Here is a 23,074-nt window from a genome sequence, read left to right as displayed (position 1 = left end):
TCCCACCAGATGTTTGGCACCTGGAGCCTTTTCAAGTAATTGATCAAGAAAATAAATATTTTTTCAGGTAACAGGAAAAAATTATCTCTAAAATCTTTCACATTGTTAATGCTTTAATTTATTTTATCTCAGATTTTAAGGGAAGACTGCAGCTACAAACACATTCCAGCTTATAGCCTCCCAAATTAAAAATAAATACACACCACCCCTACTCCAGAAGTCACGGTTTGAAGCTTTGACCATATTTTGCAAAATGACAGTTATTAAAAACAACAAACATGCATCACAGTGAGTCATCTGGTTTCCAACTTCTGAGTCAAAAGGGGCTGATTCCACACAAACTGAAACCTGGCGCTCTGACTACTTGCATGTTTAACGATTTGTATCTCTGCACCACAGCTTCAGAACAGGATGTGGAAGAAAAGAATGAAAAGGAGATGGGAGAAAGGGGAGGGGAGGGGAAGAGAAAAAACACTTCTTTACTGGTCCCAGTGTCACTGCAAATAAAGACCACGTCAAGATTTAAACCATAATAATGGAAAGGCTATAAAGGTCCCTGCTATAATGTTTCCTCTGATATTCCCTTTCATAAATGCTCTCTTTATGTTGCATGCTTTGCAATAATACATGTAATGTTTGTGAACTAGCCCCGCTGGGGAAGCTGTATCATATGAAGCTTCACAGAATACATTAGAAGCTAGACAATTCATTTACCAGTTCCTCAACTTTTGTTAGCTGCACCTATCTTCTTCAAGAGAATGCAACAAACATGAGGAGACAAGTAATCTAAAGCAACCTCTAAATATGTTTAGCTGGGAAGAGATCTGTATGTACCAACACATGGACATGCAGTTTGGAGTTACCTCTTCCTCCAGTGCAATACCCTTCTAGGTAAGAGTAAAAGCCTCTTCCCACATCCTACATGTATAAGCAAGAACCCCAAACTTTTTCACAGCTATGCCAATCGGATCGAGAGCATCCGAGCTTCCTCTTGGCAGAGACAGTGAAGAATGTTGGTGCCAAGAGTATGTGCACGACAGATCCCTGCCAGCCCCAGAGCTGGGAGCCTCCTGATGGCAGCGCAGGAACACACGGGCACGGGGTTCCAACACCTCTTCCATCCTGCACATGCAGAGCAAAACCCAGTCACTTCAGGTAGCACACCAGGCTGCAAGAGAGCTCAGCTCTGCCTTCCCAGAAGGAATGACCATCAGCAGCCTGAGGCACCTGCGTGCCTGCAAGAGAACAGCACCTCTGTAATTCAGGGTCAGACGGGAATTCCATGGGACTTTAGTACTGAATTCCCCAAGTGACCCCCAAAGCACTGCTTTATAGAATGCTGGGTGCTTGGTAGCTGACCATTAGAGTGAGAACTAAGTCTGTCTTTACGGGATTGTGGCAACCTGATGTTGTGAAAGGGGTTGTCAAAAATATAGTGGCAGGGAAGGCGGGGGGAGCAGGCTTGTCTCAGTCTTGACTGTAATTCTCAATCACTGCACAGAAAGTATTTATATCCTGTTGGCAGCATGTGTAACCAATGCGACTCTTCGTGTCAGAGCTGTCAATTACGGGCTTGACTTATGAGCAAAGATTAAATGAGCTAAATATGTAGAGCTTGGCTAAGAGACCAGGATGGGGGTGGGGGAAAAAAGAAATGATGTGATAACTGTCTGCAAACATCTGAAGGGTGCAGATGCTTAAGGAGGAAAGGAATCACTTAGGGTGGCACACAAAACAAACAGGAGAAGCAAACTGGAAGGAAGACACAGGAAATTCTCACTGTATAGCAGGGAAGCTCCATTCCAGCAAGATACACTCTGCTGTGGCATTGTTATCTCAAGGAATACCATCATTCAGGCCATTCAGGTGGTTGACGGAACACTAGGAAGCTGACAGCAGAGGAAAATCCTGCTCTGATAAAACAGATAATGTAAAAAAGTAGGACATATTGTGAGTGTGGCTGATGATATAAAGCTATCTTTCTTGCTTCTCTCCAGCTGTAAAACTCTTTCAACTAAAAAGCTATGCATATTTTCATTGCTACTTTTCCACAACGGCAATTGTTAAAGTAGAAGTGGCATATTATGGGATCCCAACTGGGAAGAGGACACAGTCTGTACAACTGTAACAAGAAGAGCTGTGTAAACATGCACACAAACCAAAACAAAAATCCAGACCCCAAACTATTAAGGTGTTTGGAAGGATTTGCAACATAAATGACATACAGAAAAACATAAAAAACACAAAAAGCAGGGGAAGTCTCTTCTCCAATAAACTTGTTAAAGGAACTCCAGATCCAAGAATTATAACAACTCTCAACTTCCTAGTTTGGCAAATCTTGGTTCTGAAGGTGCTGGCATCAGAAGTATCTGAAGGATGTATTCATGTGCATCAAAGCTGGGGAAAGTTCTTTCTAGTTCCTGAATAAGCCATTCTGCCATTTGTGCCCCAGCTACCTTGCTTTTTAATGTGACGAAGATGCAACATACCCTTTACTCTGAGGCACAACAAAGAAGCCACAGACATTGCAATTTTTTTCTTACAGTGTGGTCTCCCACTGTAGGAGGAAGCCGAGAAGTGAAGAAAATTATTGCATGTAGGCAGTTATAATCTTGTAAGAATCACTAGCTGTCACTAGACTCTTTTTGATTGAAGTAACAATGACACAGGCAGCATCAAGATACAGGCAAAAGGAGTCCAACTGCTCAGTGCTATTAGAGGTAGGAGAGGAATTAACAATCTCTAGCAACACTTTCCAGATTAGGAGTTTAATAACATGGAGTCAAGAGGCACTCCAAAGAACAAGTCTCCTGCATAAAGTTATTTCAAGAAGCTAAAAAGGCAGACACTCCTGTGAAGTTCTTAAGCCTGTCCCTCCACTCTATAAGCAGAAAGAACTGTGGGCAATTGCTGCCCTCTACAAGTTGTTCTGCACATAGCATATTTTCCACACACATGTAGCTGAAATGATACTATTATCTCACCTTGATCCCATAACCCATCATTACCGAAGTGCACACTGTGCAGGCACCTCTTCGCTGTGTGCTGTCACCTGTTTGAAATTAATAGGTACCCTCTCCAACAGCTGGGATGCACACAGCGAAGCGCTCCCAATCCTTCCGAGCAGGCAAAGAGCTGGGCTGGCAACCGATACAGAACAGCCAGCTGATAGCAAAGCAGGCCACAGTCTGTAAAAAACTGTTTGTAGGTGTAGCATATTTAGACCAACAAAACATCACGTGAACATAAACAAAAAAATTGAATTCCTTTTTCTCAAGGGGAAAATATCAAGTAATGCTAAATATTTCCTAACTGTGTGCCAGTGATTTTTTCCAAAGTCACAAAGCACTGTAGCTTCCATTTTGCCCTCAGTGAGAGATCTGGGATCTCTGGAAGTCAAATCATACCTAACATTAAAAAAGACTCTAACCTAATTCCTAGTACATTAATTTCCCTGCATGTTTTGTAAAGACCAACTTAGAGTATTACAACTATTTTAAAACCATTTTAAAAGTCTTGTGACCAGTAACATCTGAAAAGCAAGTAGGAATTTCTTTCAGAGCTCTCTTCTGCACAAGTACACAGAAAAGATTATAAGCTGCTAGTTAGCAGTTCACCACACTGTTAATAATAGAAAATGACTGTACCTATCCTAGTTGTTATGCTGCCTCACCCACCGGCTCTAAAGTGTCATTTAACCTGTAAGCTCTTAGGGACGGGCAAAGCCATTATTACATTTTGTACAGTCTGATAGGGTCTTAACCTGCTCTGGCCAGTACCTGCTGCAAGTTTCTAGCTTTCATACATTAACATATAATGCTACAACAGACAAACTATTATAGTCCACCCTCTTTTAAAATTGGGATTTAAAGGAATTCCAAGAAAAACTTCCCATTGACCACAGGCAGGCAATTTAACTTGACGTGACAGTGTTCCTTTAACTATACTCAGTATGTAAATTTGCATCTGCGTGCTTTGCACATATTAATATATTTGTCTAAATCAACAGAGTAAAAGGAATTGACAGATTAAGCGAGTACATTTTGCATGAACAACAAAAGAAGTCAATGAATATGCACAAAAAAAGAGACAAAAAGAGGCAAAAACCCAATAATCTCAAACTTATCAGAAGGTCAAACACAAGAGAGGTCTGCTTAGGAAATCACAGAATGCTCTTTGCAGCAAACCAAAGGACACTGTGTAAGGCAGTCATACCCCTCTGTCTCCCTGTTCCTAGCCCAGTAAGACCAAAATCTGCCCAGCAATTGCCATGCGAAGCCTGATGGAATTATTGTCCAGCACTGGGAATGCACAGGAACACACTGAGGACCTCCCCAAACAAGCTGAAGCACTATCACACCACCAGGGTTACTGCCTGTACGGGAGGTCACAAAGCTGATAGTCTCTCCCTCTCCTGCTGACAGTGGTAAATTATCCTGACTAATGTTTCGCTGGGGGCTATAAGTTAGTTGCCTACTGACTCTTGCTGTCTGGAAATCCCCTCTGGATAGATTTACTTTTAGAGAATCATTCAGTGTAGGCCACCACTCCGAACAAACCCATTGTGGCAGACAGAACATTTGTACAGTAAACAGGTATAAATCTTGTCTTAAACAATAAAGGGGGGGGGAATGGAAAGCAAAAGTGTGATGGGAAGCATTCGTCCAGTATACTCTGGTCCTTCACCTCATTTCTGGAAATAAAAAAGTTCTTCTTAAAAAAAAAAAAATCACATTTTTCTACAAATCTAGACTAGGACCTTTGAACTTTAAAAGAAAGGATAAGGATACTACATGGTATCCCCTGCATGCAATTGTGTTCCAGAAAAAAAAAGTATGAGTTTTTCAGTGAAAATACCGTTCTTGTCTTCATTTCAAACAACAATTTCAGGCAAAGAAGAATCTTCAAAAAATTCCCATGCATCTCATTTTCTGTAGGGTTTGACATAGCAGAAATAGCATCTATGACTTCGTAAGGAGAAGAGGAACATGTGCCTAAAGATTTGTTCATAAAAAGTGGATCCCAAGTACCCTTAACTAACATTAGCCCCAACAAGTTCTCTCAAATCTTATGACACAGTTCTGTAACCTCTCCTCTTTCTCACTCATGGTTTTGTTCACATGCTTAAAGAGAACAGTATTGTTAGCATTAGGCTCCCTCAACTTCTAGTTACACCAGGTAGAGCTAAAAGTAGTCAAACTTAAAATCTCAATTGCAAAGCTCCTTCCTCAGAAACCTAAATTAAATTCACTTTAACCACAGTCTACTTAAGAGGAAGATTAACAGAATAGGTAAGGTTTAAAAGGAGGCAACAAAACAGAGAGGATCTAATAAATCTATTGTCTGCCACTGAATGTCAAGCACCCAAATTCAGGCAGTTCACAAAAAGAGTAAGTAGCTGTCCACTTTCAGTTTCAACAGTTTTATCCATTATAAACACTTAGCACAAACTTTACTGGTTTACGTCCTAGGAAACCTAGCTACTGAACACAAAAAATGTAGAGGAACTGCTTCAATTTGAGATCTCAACTGATGCTTCAAGAAAGCAAAGATAGATACAAACACCGAACGTGTTCAGCATGGACATACTGACTGATGAGACTTTGTGCCTGTGGATATGTGATGGATATAGAAATGTCAAGTCTCTCTTCTGCTCTCCATTTTTTCCACTATTCAATCACCAGAAAAGTAGTTAAAACCAGAAGAAGGATGAACTAAAGAAGCAGTAGTATACCACATTCACTTTTTAAAAAATATATTACACATGCAAGGCTAGAGGCTTTTCCAAAGACATAAAAGGGGCAGAATGAAGCCCCTGAAATAGAAATTACCTCCTTTACCAGGCCAGCAGACTAGGTCTCACATCTATGCCACCAACATGCTGGATGAACCTGGCTAAACAGTTTGCTTTTCTAGAAAACGGAGATAGCACAGACATATTCCCTAAACACAGTAATTAATGTCTGCAGTGAACCATATGATGTTCACATAAAAAAGGGTGCTAGAAGTATTCTGGCCATTATCATGGCCCTTAAAAATTTGGAAATTCGTTTAACAAAAGGTGGGGAAAAGCCACGAGGGCTCCAGCACATCCGAAGAAACTACACTAATTGCTATAGAGGCAGCAGTAATTCTTGTTACCTTGTACCTTTCAACAGCCTGTAAAAAAGGGAATAAAATGTCCATATTTCAGTGCTAACTGCTATCATCTGCAGCAAGAAACAGAAAGAAACAGCACATGCTAGAAATAAAAGTTAAATAATCCTGCAAAGGAAAATACACTGCTCCTCATACCATGATCCAGGGATTTTGTAACTTAGTGAGAAACCAAAAGACAGTTTTACATTTACAGCCAGTATCTTTATATTTACAACTAGTACTTCTTCCAGATACCAAGCACCAGCAAGGGAATGAGGATGTTTCATGGCAGGAAAAAAAAACAACCAACAAACAAGCAGCGTGTGGAAAGGCCTCACTTATAAGCAATGCTTCCTATAACCCAGGCTGACGTTAGAGGCTCTCATAGGTATAACCATCATAGCTGTAATTTAGACTGCAGCAGATTCAGCAGAAAGCAAAGGCCAACAGCAAACATATTCAAGCTCCAGAACACATCTCAAAAGCAGCACAGGATGGTTAAAAAACCACAAGATGATGCTAGGGAGAGAGAAAACAAGCTAAGAACAGAAGCAAAAAAAGATTACGTAAGTACACTAAAGAGAGAAATTAGACCAAAGAAATTAAGTTTTGAGAAGAAAAGTGGATTTTCTAATGCTTGAACCTATGTCGTTACACCTTTTGCACATGCCAGGACTCTTGCTTTGAGTGGCTGCAAAAAGACAAACCTATTCCAATTCCACAAGTGTTCGGACGATTATCAGAGGTGGCTGCACGTACAAGCAGGAAGGGATGCAGCAGTGTTCACTGATAAGCTGGACTCAAGGAGAAGCTGATCCCGCACTGACGATGACAAACGTGGCTGTAAACAGCAGCAGAGCGAGATGCTGACACTCTGCTAACACAAGGTTACACTTCCCACTATGGAGCTACACGGCAAATTTTAATGGGCCAAGACCGACAGCTAGGGAAATGAGTGTCCGCTCTCTGCTGCAAAAATTACAGCTCTTCCCATCCCCCTCCATCTCATTCTCCACTGTCAGTACTGTAACACAATGACCTCTTATTAGGGAGCATTTTTCAGTCGGGACAGTTTATTGTAAGGACACTGGATAACTCACGGGATTAATGGCATGGACGTGGAGTCCCTTATCTCCAGTTTGGTAGTTCAAAACATCAAAGGTGGGTTGAAGAAAGAGCAATTAGAAGTGTGACATGAGTTTGTAAGGCTCTTCTGAATGCCTCAGTAAGGCCATAAACCTTAGCATGGTATGCCCGGAGGACCCAAAATGCAGGACACAGTATGATGTGTCAGACTGCATCTGCTACATGGTCTTGCAGAACACTGAAGTTCTCTTGCAAACACCTAGAAATCATGGCTTCTCCCGGATTCCTGCTGAAAGCAGCAGGCTGTGGGGTACAGAGTGCACAGAAGACAGTGCCACTGAGCACAGAGCAGAAGGTATTTGGCACCATGCAGGATACTGTGCCCAGTAGAATCACAAATGCAACACAAAACCAGTTTGAGTCTGTAACGACTGCTGCTGCAATGCAAGATGTTTGAATTCTACAGCTTTCTCGTACTTGTGCGTAGCACCACTGACACGTTCCAAACAGGTCTCAGTCCTGTGAGTCGCTGAGTATTTTCAGTCACCAATTGTGTTAATAAAGATGAGGGCGTACAGAGAAGAATTTGGTCATGAGGTTCTTTTCTTCCTCTGGGTTCTGTAAGTCTTCTTCAACTGCAGAGCACCAGACCTGAAGTCAGCAGCGATATGCCTGAGCACATGGCTTTCCCGTACAGAGCCATTTGCTGGATTCATGCCACAGTTTGTTCTGGTGTTTCCGTAAACATTTTTATGACATGGCGCCATGTGCCTACAAGTCTGCTTCGTGGACTGAGATCTACTGCATGCATTAGAAGGCAGCATGCATGATCCTGGCTACAGAGAAGCCACAGTAGTGTGGTGGAAGTTAGGTCATCTGGCTCACAGAACTGAACTGCTCATTTAATAAGGCTTCTGCAGATACTCAGCTGGAAGCAATAATGACTCCTAAGCAAACGTGACAAAGACTGAGTTTAATATAAAAAAAAAAAATAATGAAAAAATAAGGAGAAAACCTCTACCTTTCAAAGGGCTCTAATTAGCTGATGTGCAAAACACCATTGTGAGAGTAAAGTTTATGTTGGAGTTCTGTAAACGTATACATATTTTTATGTGGTAAGAATATACACCCATACAGAAAGACACACAAATGCTACGTGGTTCCTCTGAGCAATTCTTCAGTTGCATATACAGTAAGAAATTAATTAAATCAAAGGTAATGTTAGAATCTGCCTTGAGAAAGAGAAGGAACTGTCAACCAGCACAGGCTGTGATGATCTGCTGCCTGCTATGACCGTCCTAAGGGCGGGGGGGGGGGGGGGAACCCAATCCCCGAAAAAAAAACAAACCACCAAATCCATCACAAAGCACATGGTGTCAATAAAAACTTCAGGTAACCTCACATACAGATGTCTATGCAATTAAGGGATAGCACAATGTTACTAGACAAGAGAGGTCTTCACTGCAGAGACTAACAGAAGTCATGAACAGCCCTTTCATTAGATGCATTTTACTGACCCCTGGTTCACAGTCTTTACTCACATCTCTCTCCTTTAAATATCATCGCCTGGGTTCTCCAGATAAGAGTTACAATGTGAAAATACTTTGATGTGGCCAGTGGCCATACTCCACATTATGGAAAGTACCTGAGTCTTCTCACTGCAAACAGCTTGTATTCAGTATGATCACCAAATGGAAGTCAGAGAAGAAACTCAATGGGAGATCTACATGTTTAGGACGGTAACATGGGCTAAGAACTTTGGCAAGGCTTTGACTGAGTTATGGATGTCTGAAGAGGAAGGAGAAAAAAAAGAAAAAGAAGGTTGTAAAAAAAAAAAAAAATACTGCAGCTCCAGAGAGTGGTGGCTCACTTCCCACTCCACATCACCACAAAAAAGAAAACAAAACAGGGTTCTCTTAGTTATCCTCATAAACAAAAAATCCTAGAGCTCTTCCCAAACCTGTTCTAGAGTGAAAACATTGGATCACATGCACTTTCAGCTGCCAGACACTTCTAAACTCACTCTGAGTACATTTGAATATAAAGACAGCTTGAATGAGGTCTCTGAGCAGCAGAGGGGTTTTTATTAGACAACAGTACTAAGAATCTCAGTTTAAATTATGCTGCACAGACTCTTTACTAAATAAGCACTGATCAAGAGCATAAGTTGCACACACTTAGCACAAGCAACCCATGCTCAAGGACAACTCAGTGGCCCAGGTGACCCATGTCTAACACCAAAAGATGGGAGCTTATGGCTACAGGTCAGAATTCAGATGTCATCAGCAGGGCAACATAAGGCAGTTTACATCTTTTTCACAAAGCACCAGCTCCTTAGAAACGCAAAACAGTGGATGCAAAATGATGCAGCAAAGAGAACAACTCATGTATATTATATTATCAGCAAGAAATTATATGCTGCTTCTCGAAGAACTTACCAGTGACTCTCGAGATGCTGCATTTTCAGTCGCAGGGCAGGAGCCAGCCTGTAAAGCAAAAAGAGTGAGGTTACATTGCCACCTGATGGACACAACCAGAAATACTTGTCCGATAAAACGACTCTTCCTAGGAGCAGGATTTAGGCAGACGCACTTGTTTCTGTTATCAGTAGCGGTTCTGTGATGGACTGAAGACAAAGAGATCAGAATCACGGAAAAAAAAATATTTCCAGCAGTCCCCATTTAAAACAACAGAATTTAGAGAATCTGCAGAACTTTCTTTAGGGAGCCAGCAGTTAAGAGCCATGGAGACTACAGAGAGACATGAAAGAAATTTTCACCCTAACTCAAATTCTGGAATATATTGTGCAGGAAGCAAACACAGCATGAAACTGGGACTCTCTCCATTAAACCCTTGGTTGCAACACTTGTCACACTGCATGGTATAAGACCGGACATGATATGCCTGTCTCAAAGGGACCTGATGAGTCCTTGACATCCACAGAGAATTCTGCGATACTAAGAGGAAGAAATGCTGCAGAAGGCCCAAGTACAGCTATTGAAGAGGATGCAGAAGTACCTCACTGACTCCGTGGTTCACCTTCTCCTCTCTAGAAGGACTAAACTTAACTTGACACCAAGCTTCTCCCATTTCTGTGATCCAGTAATGCACTCTTTGTTTTCTGCTTTGAAAGATTTCAAAGCAACTATGATTCAACTAAATCCCCCAAAATGTCAGCAATACCAGTACCATCCTTGTTTTCCCCATATAATTAAGACACATAGTTTTAGGGCAAATGCTGAACAACTTACCTTACATAGTAGGAAAGAGTAACAGGAAGAAACTATTTGATTAAAGCAGGACAGCAAGCCAAATATTGGACTAGATATAAAATTCAGGAGCTTCCACCCTCCAGGCTCACCTGCAGTTTTGCTTGTATTCATTCACTCATCAACAACAGGGAAAACATTTTCGCATAGTCCCATGTTTTACAGAATTACTCTTTGGGCTTTTCTTCACATTCAAAAGAAAGCAGTTTGATCTCTGTGTAACTAGCATGTATTAGCTCTCCCAAGGCAGAGACACCTAAGCTTTACCATAAAATAAACTTATCTTGGTCAACCATCTACCTTCAAATGGGATTCACATGATGTTAAGATGGTCTGAACCATATTGCCTGCACTGTAGTTTTTTTATCTTAGGAGAGGTGACAGATACTGGTTACCTCAATGTTAAAAATTGCTGTTTTATTAGTAATGAGGACAAGTTTTGAGGCTCAGTTAGAAGAAAAAGAATCCTATTCATTGAGTAGCATAAAGGTCCTTAAGTGACTTTTCGGCCTTCAATGTTATTCATCACTTCTATGCAACACACCACACTTTCAAAGCATTTCAAGACTTTTTTTTTTCCCCCATCTACAAAATATGGAAAAAATATAGCTAAAAATACGTATTTACCACAAGAGGGTGCCAGAAACTCAAATATACTGCAACTCAGCTGCTTCCAGCCATAAGCACCATCACCAGGGCCCAGCCAGATCTCACAGCTAGGCAGTGATTCTCTAGAGAGGCCCATCAGGTGCATTCATCATCATTTCTGTTACTCCATTCCATATCTGCAAAAATTTCAGCCACTGAAAATTCACCTGGCATAACCACTGTAAATATCAACTCCAGCACTGTACTGGAAGTCACACTGCTCGGTCTATCTGTAAAGTGATACCAAGAAAAGGGCACTTCTCTCTTCAACATTGTATTCTGGTTTCAGCTGGGATAGTTAATTTTCTTCCTCGTAGCTGCTACAGTGCTGTGTCTTAGATCAAGAGAATGATGTTGATAACACACTGATGTTTTCAGTTGTTCCTAAGTAGTGTTTATACGCAGTCAGGGACTTTTTAGCCTCTCAGGCCCTGCCAGCAAGAAGGCTGGGAGGGGTCACAGCCAGGACAGCTGACCCCAACTGGCCAAAGGCATATCCCGTACCATATGACATCACGCCCAGTATATAAACTGGGGGGGAAAGCTGGCCAGGAGCTGCTGCTGGGCATCAGTTGGAAAGTGATGAGCAACTGCACTGTGCATCACTTGTTTGGTATATTCTAATTATTTTATTATTACCATTATTATTATTTTCTTCCTTTTCTGTCCTATTAAACTATTAAACTGTCTTTATTTCAACCCATGAGTTTTCTTTTTTTTGTTTTCTTTTTATTTTTCTTTTTTTGATTCTCTCCCCCATCCTGCTGGGCCGAGGGGAGTGAGCAGCTGTGTGGTGCTTAGTTGCTGGCTGGGGTTAAACGACAACACCCTGTCACTGGCTTCCCATTTTTATATGCACAGTGTATCTGCTTTCATGGGTTTTTTAGGTGGATGAAAGAAAAATAATGAACAGCCTCAAGATTCATCTATTTCTCAAAAAATATAGAAAATATATGAGAATCAACATAAGAATATGGTTGCATGATTCATTAATAAGTTAACTGAAACTGTTTAGGTTGTGGATAAACTCATTTGGTGCATATGCTCTATTTTATTTCTTCAGTCAAACCCCAGGACTAACTCACTACAGCTAATACTCTAAAATATTGGGGTGTGATTCATAGAACACTGAAGTAAAAGAAAAGAGTCTCATCAAGTTTAGTTGGCACAGGGTCAGAACTGCTTAGAAGCGGCAGACAAGAGCAGCACAGATACAATTCCTGTTGAATACTTCAGAAAAGCACCTATAGCTGATAACTACTATTTCCATGAATTGTTCCATCAAGCCACTTGTGTTGTTTTCTAAGAACACATGTATTTTGCTCTTCTATAGCACGTTTCAAAGAAAATTCAAAGCATTTTAACTACCTAAGCTGACTTTGCAAAGAGAAAAACTACAAATGTGTGGTGCAAAAAGTAAAGGCACAAAGGAAGAAAGAAACCACCACAGAATTTGTATCATCAGAAAATTCCCAGAGCTTCCTAAGTGCCAGAACTTGTATGTTCTGCCCTAAGGAGCCGCACTAGTTCATGGACTGTCACTCCACACAAAATTTGGCCAACCTGGGAAACTGCCTGAAGAAGGATTTGAAATGAAGCCTAAGTTACTGTGAGAAAACATGCATTGTGAAATAGGTAAAACCAGGTAAAAGTCTTGATCCTGAAGACAAATACTCAAAAATTCTGACATCTGCTTGTTCATAACCTGATGATGTATATATGATTGGTTGGATAATTTAAGGTACTTTGACCGCATTGTCCAAAGCTACCAAAATTTTAAATGAGATCTGCATTTTCCTTCCAGCAAGATTTCCAAGTACAAGGCACAGTCTAACAGCAAAGGAACTGGTCTGACATGGTAGGGGACAGTAACCCTCCAGAACATGTCAGCTCCGAGAGGAGTCAAATAAGACTCCATCCCCATGTGATGGCTGTTCAGTAGCCTGTATTTAATGAAAACAATGGACATCACAGTTCAGAGACCATTGTTCTTCACCATAAACCATCCTTTAAGGCAGAAAATCCAGAGGCTTAACAGTCAAGAGCTACAGGCAAATGGGGAGGAAAATTTATGTATATATTGACTAACAGTGCAACTAGGGAATTAAGTCTCTGGAACAACAAATCAGGCATCTTTCAGCATCTTTGAAATTTGCTTTAACTACTTCCTTATGTGAAGAAAAACCACAAATACATGGTAGACTCAATCCAAAGTGGGTATAATGGTTTTTGAAAGAAAACAAGCAAGATTTGGGCCTTTGTACTCTGCTTGCTTCCCCACTAAACCACATGTAAGAACATCACCAAGTGTAAAAGATGTTGGAACACCAATGCGTTCTGTTCACCGTACCAACTCTCCTTTCTCAGTCTCTTACATTAAATTTACGTGTGGTCTGGTTTTAGCACAGTGAGCTTTCCAGTGTTATAAAACAAACAAAAGAATCCCACTGTCCACCTTGTCCCAGCTGACCCCAGGACACCCACACACAGAATCCGCTCTGCCTGTCCTACCTCAGTGGCTGCACTACCATCTGGGTACCAAGTCAAATTCAGCCACTGATTTTAACAATTTCAAGCCTTTTATGACTCACACAGATCAGCTACACCCTGACTTCCAGGCTAGAGGATTCTCAGCTTTTACATGAAACTGTACAGATAATTACGTATCATTTTGTGTCCCAAACTAAGCAGCTTGGAAAAATTTCAACATATTTATCTAAACCAACAGCACTACTGCCAATGAATGTTAAAGAATTTCACACTACTGGGATTTTCGGTTAAATGGAATACCAGAGGACTGGGTTGCTGGCTAGCCAAGCCAAGAAGACTCACCAAATACACTGTCAAAGTATTCAGCACCAGAGAAATACTGACAGCCAACAAAAATCAGAAATCAGTTATTCTGTTCAGAGGCTGTACCATCGTCGTGTTTTTTCCTTTTACTATAAGGAATAGTAACAATGAGACAAGATCTTTTCTTCTACTTATTTTTTTGTAAAGACATTGCTAAAGGCCCAAGGAACATGATTCCTAAACAAAACCAAGTGTCTTAAAATCTCTGGTAGCAATGTTTATTGCCTTTAGAATATAATTCTATCTATGTAAATGATTTCATTTGAGCTGCAACATTCCCCCCTCCCCACAGTGCTTGAGGCAATATATTAATTCATGAGAATGAGAAAATTAAACTAAGAAAAACAGATTTTGAGACATTTGACACTCCCTTTTCAGCATCTAAACTAACTAGATTTGTAATAGAAAACACGATAGGACCCAAACATAAAGATGTTAAGCCAGGCAGTGCTACTACTCATAGCTTTATGTCAAATGCTTGGCAATAAATAAACAAGCATCATCAGGGGTAGAAAGTAAATATTTTTTTAAATTCTCTAAACGTTTAGCATGCAACAGGGACAACTTTTTACACGCATTGACAACAGCATCAAAACCGCAATGGCTGCATAAGAGTGGCATTGACATTCTGCTAGACTAATAAAGGTGTTTTCATTGTTTTATTCCAAAACTGTCCCCTGAAGAATTCATCTACTGTGCTAAATATTCTTCAGTCAAACCCCCTTTTTCTGGCCAAAGCTGCAAGATTCTCTCAAATCCCATCCAAACCAACAGATTGAAAGCACTGAACACTTCTCAGCTATCTGGATGAGGAATGTGCAGTCAGCATAAGACACATGCTAGATGGGGAAGGTGGGAACACCTGTCACCAGCAGGCACCGAGAGCCTCAGACAGAGACAACAGCCCTTCCATTCCGTCTCCACACAAGCACACAATGTGGAGAAGGAGGAAAGTTAATATACAAGCAGGGCTGCTCCTGGTGTGTGTGTGGAAGGGGTAAAATGAGTGTGGCTACCCTGTAGCTGAACTTGAGTGTTACCTCACATACCTGAAGCAAAGCAGACCACCAGAGCTGCTCTTTAAACAAACAATGCCACTAATGAAGCTATGACAGGCCAGGAGCCAAAATGGGAGCAACTAATTTGCTACGCCTCGAGAATCCAGCATTTTGCAAACAATGTGACAGAGTCGGGCTGGGGAGCAGTTAATTGACCATTTTCACCCACAGTGGCTTCAGACCACCGCCCTCCCCAGAGGAGCTGACACAGAATAGTCTCTGTGGTGAAAAGTTAACTTTGCAGCCTGAGTATTCTGCCTTATCTCAAACTCTTCCTGATTTAGAATGCAGGACAAGCATTAACTCCACTATGTTCTTTACAGGCAGTGCCTGAAAAAACTCTCCAGGTTACGTATAAGGTAAGAGTTACCACTCCCACTTTTCACTATGGAGAGTAACAGAGTGACTTTCTTCACATCCTTAATTTTAAAACCCAGGGGGTGCTCTGGCTACATTTATGAGGCCCATTAAAAAGAAAGACTTTCCTATTTCCAAACCTTCTTTTGAGGTAAAGCAACATTAAATAAGTGTTAAAAAAAAAAAAGGGTGCAATGAGAGGATACTACATCCAAACTCAAGAGACCTCAAATGTTTCTCACCTTTGTCAACTGACCAGATTGCTTTCTCAGAAACCTCTAGTCAAGTGCCTTGTAGACCAGCTTATGGATCAGTCACAGGTTGTTCCAGGTCTCCTCATTCTGAAAACATTCACTCAAGGCATGAGGAAGAGTCTGTAATGCCTGCAGCTCAAACTATGACTGATAAAAGCATGTGGCCGATGGAAAACTTCCCAGCAAGCCTACTGTGAGTTTGGTAACCTGGCCTTTCACAACCTAGGAGAGCTGTGCTGGTTAGTCAAGAGTATGAAGTTTATGTAATTTATTTCTATTTCAGTTTAGTTCAACAATGTTCCCTACAAACTCAGCTTCCTCAGTCCAAAATAAAAGGACCAACAGAGAGGTTCACAGTGATTTAGACAAATCTGGATAGATTTGAATGACTAAAAGCATGTCAGTGGCAGATTTTGCTCTATTTTCTTCCCTGTTGCTGAAACAGCCAGACCTTTTCTCTCCTGCAGGAGGGCCCTCTGTGGCCACCTAAAGGATTTTACAAAATTCCATTGGCATCACATACTCAGGTGTCTGGCCGAGATACTGGTGAGATAAGAGAGCTGCCAGGAGGTCACTAAATTTGAGGGAGACAGAGTTTACCGTTAAATACAAGTTACACTGGATCATGAACACGCCAGCACAAGTGACTGGAAACCCACACTATATACAACCACATCGTATTTCCACTTTTCCCTCTGGCTCCTCCATTCATTTCAGGTTCCAGTTTAAAAATATCTTAAGCACACACTCAAGGCAGCGAACTTACTTCTCTTTTAGTCTCTCCATTCAGTTTTTAACAATGCTTATACTACATCTATCGTTGCTCTGCCCTTTTGTGCTGCTGGTTCAAGGATCTTTCTCCCTTGCAAGAGCAAGGCAGAAACAGCACTTTGTCTAACTGGTACTCCACCTCATTTCAAAACCCAGCCAGCAGGTAAACAGCTGGCTGTGCCTCTTCTTTTCCCTCCCGCCATTCAAGTGCTTTATTGAGTTTCTGATACAGACCCTAAGGTGAAAATTCACCCACTGCCTCGGGGCCCGGCCTGTACAGCTCTTCCCACCCGAGCTGCCCCCGGCTGCCGGGTGAAGCGCGCCCCGCACCAGCCCGCGCCGGGTTGCCGAACCGCAAACCCAACTCCCCCCGAGACGCGGAGCTTCGCTGGTGCCACGGGGCACTCGGGGCGAAAGCCGTGCCGGGACGCGCAGAGCCGCCGAGCAGGGCGCCCCGGCCCTCCGCAGCACCGACCGTCACCCCGGCCGCGACGGCCCCCCAGGGCAGCAGCCCCTCGCCCTGAGGGCGGGAGAGGGGGCGGAGGGCGGGAAGCGCAACGCGCCCCTCGGGGAGCCGCTGTCACCGGCCGCCGCCTCCTCGCCAGGTGCCGGTGCCCTCGCCAAGGCGACCTGGCCCCGGCGCCTTCAGGCCCAGCGCGGCGGGGGCTGACGCGGCACAAGCCGCGGGGGCACCGTTACGGCGGGGGCGAGGCCGCGCGCGGGGAAGAGGAGCGGAGCGGGGCCGGCGCCGCCGCGCGCGCCCCTCACGGCGGGAGGAGGCGGCGGGGACCGGGGGGGGCTGGGTGTGGGGGGGTAGGGGCGCGGCGCCCTCCCCTCGCCCGCTCCCCCGCCGAGGCGGCGGCAGCGCCTTCGCCCGCCCCCTGCCACCCCCTGCCCGCGCGGAGCGGGCGCAGCGCCGGCCCCGCTTACCTGGCTGGGCTGCTCCGCTTGCTCCGAGGAGGCCATCTTCCCAGGCCCGGCTAATCCATCCCCGCCCAACCGATGGAACGCCCTCACCGCCGTTCCCCTCGCGCCCCGCGCGGCCCCACCGGCTCGCGCTGCAGGCAGAACGAGTCGAACGCCGGGGCACCGATGCGCCCCGCCGGGAACCACTCCTGCCATGAGTTTCCGGCCTCTGCGGCCCTCCCGCCGGGACGGGAGCCAGCGGGTGGGAGGGCTCGGGGCAGGGCTGCGGAGAGCGAGCCGCAGGCTGCGAGACTGTGGGGGCTGCAGTGCCCTGCCTGGCCTGGCACACAAGTCTTCCTTGCCTGGAAAAGCCAGCTGGGCCGTTGACAGAACCCAGGCGGTGCGGCAGGGCCATCGCGGGGTGTAACCACGGATATCGTTCCCCGCTCTTTTTTTACGGCTCCCAGAAGCCGAATTTTGTACGGCCGGCAAGAGCTCCTAGGAGGGCCGCCCTTAGCGGCCACAACCCCGGGGCTTCCCACCCCGGTGGAGCCACCCCGATAGCGCCCGGGCGCCTTCACTGCGTGCCTCTGTTCCTTCTGTTCGTGTTACAATTTCACAGCCAGCACACCCGTCTGCAAGGGAGCGCGCTGTCTGCGCACACCCGGGCACACTCGCCCTACTCCTTTGTTTCACAAGCACTTAAATGGCTGCCGGCGCTAAGAGAGCCCTTCGAGGGCTTTAGAGCGTCCTTCTCGGCCGCCGAAGCGCAGACGAGCTCTGAGGAAAAGCCCCCGCCGCGCCTGCCCGGGCCGCTGGCCCAGGGGACCCTGAAAGGGCTCCGAGCGGCCCCGCACCCCGCCAACTCTTTCCCTCCGCCCCGGGCGGGCCCGCGCAGAACTCCGCGTCCCAGCGCGCCCCGCGGCCCGTCCCGGCGAGCACCGCGGGCGGCGGCCATGGCGGCACCGCTGAAGCGCTGCCTGCTGCGGCGGAGGGACGGGCGGGAGCAGCACGGCGTGGCCGCCTCCTGCCTGCGGGAGCTGCGGGACAAGGGTGAGCGGCGCGGGAGGCGGCGGGGCTGGGCCCGATCCGTGCGGCGGGAGGAGAGCAGGTCCCCCCGGTGGCGGTTGCTGAGGGGGGAGGCGGAGGGTAAGCGCCCGGGTGGCACTGAAACGCGCCTTCTTCCGTGCGTATGTCCCGATTGATCGGAATATCGATCGGTATTGATTTCGGGGCGGGGGGGGAACTGATGACTAGGGGCTAAAACAGAGCTGGTGTGCAGAGCTGTGTGGAGACAGGCCCGGGGCTCTAGCCTGAATTATTGGGAGTTGCTTGTCTTTTGTGAGGGGTGGAATACAAGGGCAGTGCGTGTGTCACTTCTATTGTTTCATCAAGTATTTTTTTCTGTCCTGCAGCTCGTGGCATTCTGGCTATTGACAAGGCCAGGGAGCCCATCACCATAGTACTGGCAGAAGATGGCACCATCGTGGATGATGAAGATTACTTCTTGTGTTTGCCATCTAACACCAAGTTTGTGGCACTGGCCAAGAATGAGAAATGGTCCAGCAAAAGCTTAGGTACTCCGAGGGTGAGGGAGCATGGAAGGGGAGGGGCGTTTGGATACACCTCGTGGAATTAGGCTGTCTGGGGTGGATCAGGAATGACCCGTGAAACTGGTGGCTCTTGTGTCAGACAGCAGAGAGGGCTGGCTCTCAGAGGCTGTGGATGAAGTGGACTGTGCTGCAGAGAAGTGGAAGCAACTGGCCAGGCAGCTGAAGGACGACCTGTCTAATATCATCTTGATGTCTGAAGATGACCTCCAGGTACAGTGGGGAAATCTCTTCATTCCTGTCCTTGGCTCTGCCCATCATCCATTTATCTCAGTAGATGGCAGAGAACAGAATTAAGTAAACAAGATCTCAAGTTTAATTCAGCTGCAGTTGTTTGTTGTGGTGAGAGAGTCAAATTTCTCTCAGAAGTATCTGAGGAAGATGCTCTAAATCACCGAGTGTCCCTCACAGCGTCTTTCCAGTTCTGGCAGTGGGAGGGCAAAAAGTCAAGATTTGGCCACATGGCACCTGAGGTGGGCTCCTTCCTTAAAACCAGGCACCTGTCTAATGTCAAAAGGGAAGCTGAGCAGTGTGTCAAATCTCTGCTCCAGAGGGCTCTGAAGAACTGCTGATGGGTTTCCAGAGCTGGTTGACGAGTATCTGACTGCTCAACGCCACCCTGTATGTGGTGAGGCAGTGTGGGAACTGCCTCTTCGTGTCCTGCAGTGTGCAGCTTCCTGAGCGCCAGGCTGTCAGCTTTCCTGTGTGTATTCCCATACACTCATAAGAATGATACTTTGATTGCCAGTTGTCAGGATTTCTGTTAAAAATGCACAATTCTACCCCTCCTGGATGCCTTTTGGCTTCTGGTAAAGAATGCTGGCTGGTGGAGTGCCACCACAGCCTCTCATAACTAGGCTGACTTGCTGTGACAAGAACCCTTGTGAAACATGCTGGGTTTCACGGAGGCAGAGGCTTGCTGTTTGTACTGGGGTCGGGGTAACGGAATGAGTTACTGGGGCAGTCCGTGTAACAAGAGCACTCTCGTTGTTTTAAGGTGCTGATTGATGTACCACTTTCAGACCTGGCAGAAGAACTCGCCCAAAGTCAAACCAAAATCCACGTATTGCAGGATACCCTGCAGCAGGTGCTGGACAGACGGGAAGAAGAACGTCAGTCAAGACAGCTCCTGGAACTCTACCTAGAGGCCTTGAAAAATGAAGACAGTATCTTAAGCAAAGTAGCAGGTAGGGAGCATTAGGATGCTAGAGGTGGAGCTTTTCAGAAATGCCTGAAGTAGTTGAGTGCAATAAATAAGACAGAGTGAAGGACTGGAGTGAGTCAGCGTAGCAGCTGTTAACTGTGGTTAATAGCTGGTGTAGTGTAAAAATTCTGTGACTGGGAGAGAGCAAGAGTCCTCTCACTGCTGCGTCACATTTCTCACAATGCCTGAAAGTAGAATACTGGGAGAAAAGCTTAAATCATGTAATCATTCTTAACATTACAGATTTCTTAAGTTAGAGGATGCACCTAAATAGAATGCGTGTTTTATTAATCTCAAAACCACCAAAGCAGTCCAGGCCATTTTTCCTGTCCTGTGTTTGTCACAGGCTATAATGATTCTGCTGCTTTTCAGAATCTGAGACTGTACCAAGAAAGGAGATGGATGTGGTTGACACAGGTACGAGCAGTACAGGCACTTCAGCCAAAACAGCGCTCAGTGACCAGATCCTTGCTGCGCTGAAAGAGAAACCTGCTCCAGAGCTCTGCTTGGACAGTCAAGATCTAGAGGTGGGTGAGAATGACATAAACACATTCTGCAGTTCTCTCCCTCTGGAGACAGAGGTTATAGGGGAAGCTGCTCTTGCTTCTGGAAGCTTTAATGTCAGTATGTCTCAGTGTGGTGAGATTTAATCTGTTTCTCTTCCTCGGTAACGCTACCCCCTGCTTGGAGCTCCTCAGAGTAGTGTCAACTGGCTGTTGCAAAGTACTCTAGTCTGTCCTCTGAAAAGCCACAACATAATTTTGGTTTTGATCTCTTGTCAAATCAGTCAGCCAGTGCTTCGTCTGTCTTAACAGCAAGGGGGTTTTTTTTGGTATGCAAATGCATCTAGCTATATTATTTTTTTTTATCCATCCCAAATCAAAATAAAAATCTCCTGATTTTGGAAGACGGTGTAAATAAACCCACAGCTTGGAAAATCTAGGTAAACTTTAACCTTTAGGAGGTATGTTCTTTCTAACGCTATGAATTTCCTCCTCTTGCTTTTTACCTGCGGTAGAAACTAACTGTTTTCTGTTCCTTTGAACATCTGAATATAGCTTCAAGCTCTAAGTGTTGGTAGAATATTGAAAATACACTAGTCCACAGGATAGGTGATGAAAGCTGGGAACATCTTCAATACCAAATTACCAGTATTAAACAGGGGTCGCATTACTGCTGTTCTTAATGTGGGCAGAGGGGTTAGCAGTGGAGGACCATCAGCAGAAAAGATGGTTAGAAATCTGTCTTGCTACAGCTGGTCTTGAAAGAAGACACACAAGCCCTGGCCTCGGCTCTAAGGTGGGACAAGCAGAAAGCTGAAGCTCTGCAGCAAGCCTGTGATCAGGAGCTCTCCAAGCGTCTACAACAAGTGCAGACTTTGCATTCCCTAAGGAGCACGTCAAAGGGCAAGAAAACACTACCCTGGGGAGACTGGCTTAGTTCAAAACGCAAGAAATAAGACTCGTAGTGCTGCTTGCCTTTTTTTTTCTTTTTCTTTTTTTTTGCATTATAATAAATACAAACAAAGACCCTGGGAGCCATAGTTTGCTGGTCATACTGTGGTCTGGCTATAGACAACTAAAATCTGGACATTGTCCTGAGGCTTAAACTCCTGTGATGATTCAAATCATGTGTAACCAAAGGGATTTTGACTTTCTGCAGAATACTAGAACAATGGTATTGCTAAACACAGCATGTCAGGGTTCAGCTTTGAATACCTGGTTGGGAGCCAGAAGCTTCCATCTGATAATGATGGATCTGGCTTCTGAAGCCGAAGGCAGTTTGCTTACTTTGTCTTCTCACCATTTTCAATGTAAAGGATGGACGACCTCTGGAAGACACTGGGAAGCACAGTTCATGAACGGGGCAGAGGGGTTAGCCAGCAGCTGTCTGGCTTTAAGCTCCAACCTGGGGTCTACGAACTTGAATTCTCATGCTAATTTCAGCAGTTAAAGTAAATTCAGAGTCCTTTAACTTAGGTGGTTTTTCTGTAAGGAACTCCTGCTTGGGTGCAGTGTAAGCACTAACTTGTAATGCACAGCAGAGGTGGAAATACTTGCCTCGTAAGGTTGTGGGGGAGAAGACTTTTATTTGGCCTGTCTGTATTACTCTCCTAATCATTAATGTAGTATCATGATGCTTTTGTGTTAAATTTGTTAAAGTTTTTTTTTTCTAATAACCATTAAAACCTTTTTACCTTACTGTTGGACTAGTTTTGATATTCCCACCAGCTGCTACAATTAAAGAATGTGCTGATGAGTACACTATTACCTTAAGGATAGAGGAAGACATTAATGTTCATATTGGTGACACTGCACCAGAACTCTCACCTGGCACCATCTGTTCTTCTGTTGTGAGAACAGAAGACGCATATGAAAAAAATCTGCAAAGTGAACTGAACCTCCTGATAAAGTTTAGTAGGTACAAATATTTCCCAGTATCATGCAAACCCCCCTGATTTAATGTAACCTGGACTGGTACAGGATGCCAAATACATTCAGATGAACCCACTGAATAGAGACATCCCAGCTGAATTACTGCACACTCAAAGTTAGACTGCCAGCGTAACTAATAAATATTCTGAACAGTTTAGTGCCTTTTAGCAAGTGAGTAAAAATACTTAGGGTAACTTCAGATGAAGCTGGCCCTAGGGGAAATGATTGGACTTAGTGGGGAAGTTTGCAGTCAGCATTTTGGTCAGTCTGTTTTGCCAGGGCAAGTAATTGCTTCTTACAATATACACTTTTGGCTTGTAACGTTACAGGCCATGGCAGGTAAAAAGGTTTCCTGCTGCTTTAAACAGTTACAAGCCTTTTATGCTTTTATTTTTCTGAAATAGCATATATAGCAGTTCATAACAGAATTTCTGAAGCATGCTCTGCTGCACACAAAGCTAGTTACACTGGTTACCGACGGCAGG

At 44.5% G+C, this 23,074-nt stretch overlaps 2 protein-coding genes across 3 annotated transcripts in view; one reads left to right on the top strand and one right to left on the bottom strand.

Annotated features, from left to right (window-relative positions):
• Positions 1-17,450, bottom strand: part of PEX14 (peroxisomal biogenesis factor 14) — a 79,308-nt gene extending 61,858 nt beyond the window's left edge. Inside the window, exons 1-2 of the mRNA XM_074924686.1 lie at positions 17,365-17,450; positions 9,663-9,710 (exon numbers count right to left, since the gene is read on the bottom strand). Coding sequence (XP_074780787.1) covers positions 9,663-9,710; positions 17,365-17,400 — 84 coding nt within the window. The 5' untranslated portion in view covers positions 17,401-17,450. The remainder of the gene's footprint in view (positions 1-9,662; positions 9,711-17,364) is intronic.
• An 816-nt stretch (positions 17,451-18,266) lies between these two features.
• DFFA (DNA fragmentation factor subunit alpha) lies at positions 18,267-22,582 on the top strand. 2 transcript variants are annotated; one of them, XM_074924769.1, is made up of 6 exons: positions 18,267-18,393; positions 18,756-18,917; positions 19,033-19,163; positions 19,948-20,137; positions 20,527-20,681; positions 21,410-22,582. In XM_074924769.1, the coding sequence occupies exons 1-6, from the start codon at positions 18,297-18,299 to the stop codon at positions 21,611-21,613; spliced, it is 939 nt and encodes a 312-aa protein (XP_074780870.1). In that variant the 5' UTR covers positions 18,267-18,296; the 3' UTR covers positions 21,614-22,582. The 2 variants fall into 2 exon arrangements, with proteins under 2 accessions (XP_074780870.1, XP_074780869.1); XM_074924768.1 differs by having other exon boundaries at positions 18,291-18,489.
• Positions 22,583-23,074: the final 492 nt, after the last annotated feature.

This window comes from Athene noctua, chromosome 22 (assembly GCF_965140245.1).
Source record: "Athene noctua chromosome 22, bAthNoc1.hap1.1, whole genome shotgun sequence".
In the NCBI taxonomy this organism is placed as follows: domain Eukaryota; kingdom Metazoa; phylum Chordata; class Aves; order Strigiformes; family Strigidae; genus Athene; species Athene noctua.
Note: the sequence above shows the minus strand (reverse complement) of the source record. Positions and strands in the feature narration are given on the sequence as shown.

Excerpts from the sequence above, each read along its gene's own strand:
- DFFA (XM_074924768.1), top strand. The coding sequence starts at position 18,297 with ATGGCGGCACCGCTGAAGCGCTGCCTGCTGCGGCGGAGGGACGGGCGG. Across the intron at positions 18,490-18,755 it reads GCTGAGGGGGGAGGCGGAGG|CTCGTGGCATTCTGGCTATT; the intron begins GTAAGCGCCCGG and ends TCTGTCCTGCAG. Across the intron at positions 19,164-19,947 it reads TGTCTGAAGATGACCTCCAG|GTGCTGATTGATGTACCACT; the intron begins GTACAGTGGGGA and ends CGTTGTTTTAAG.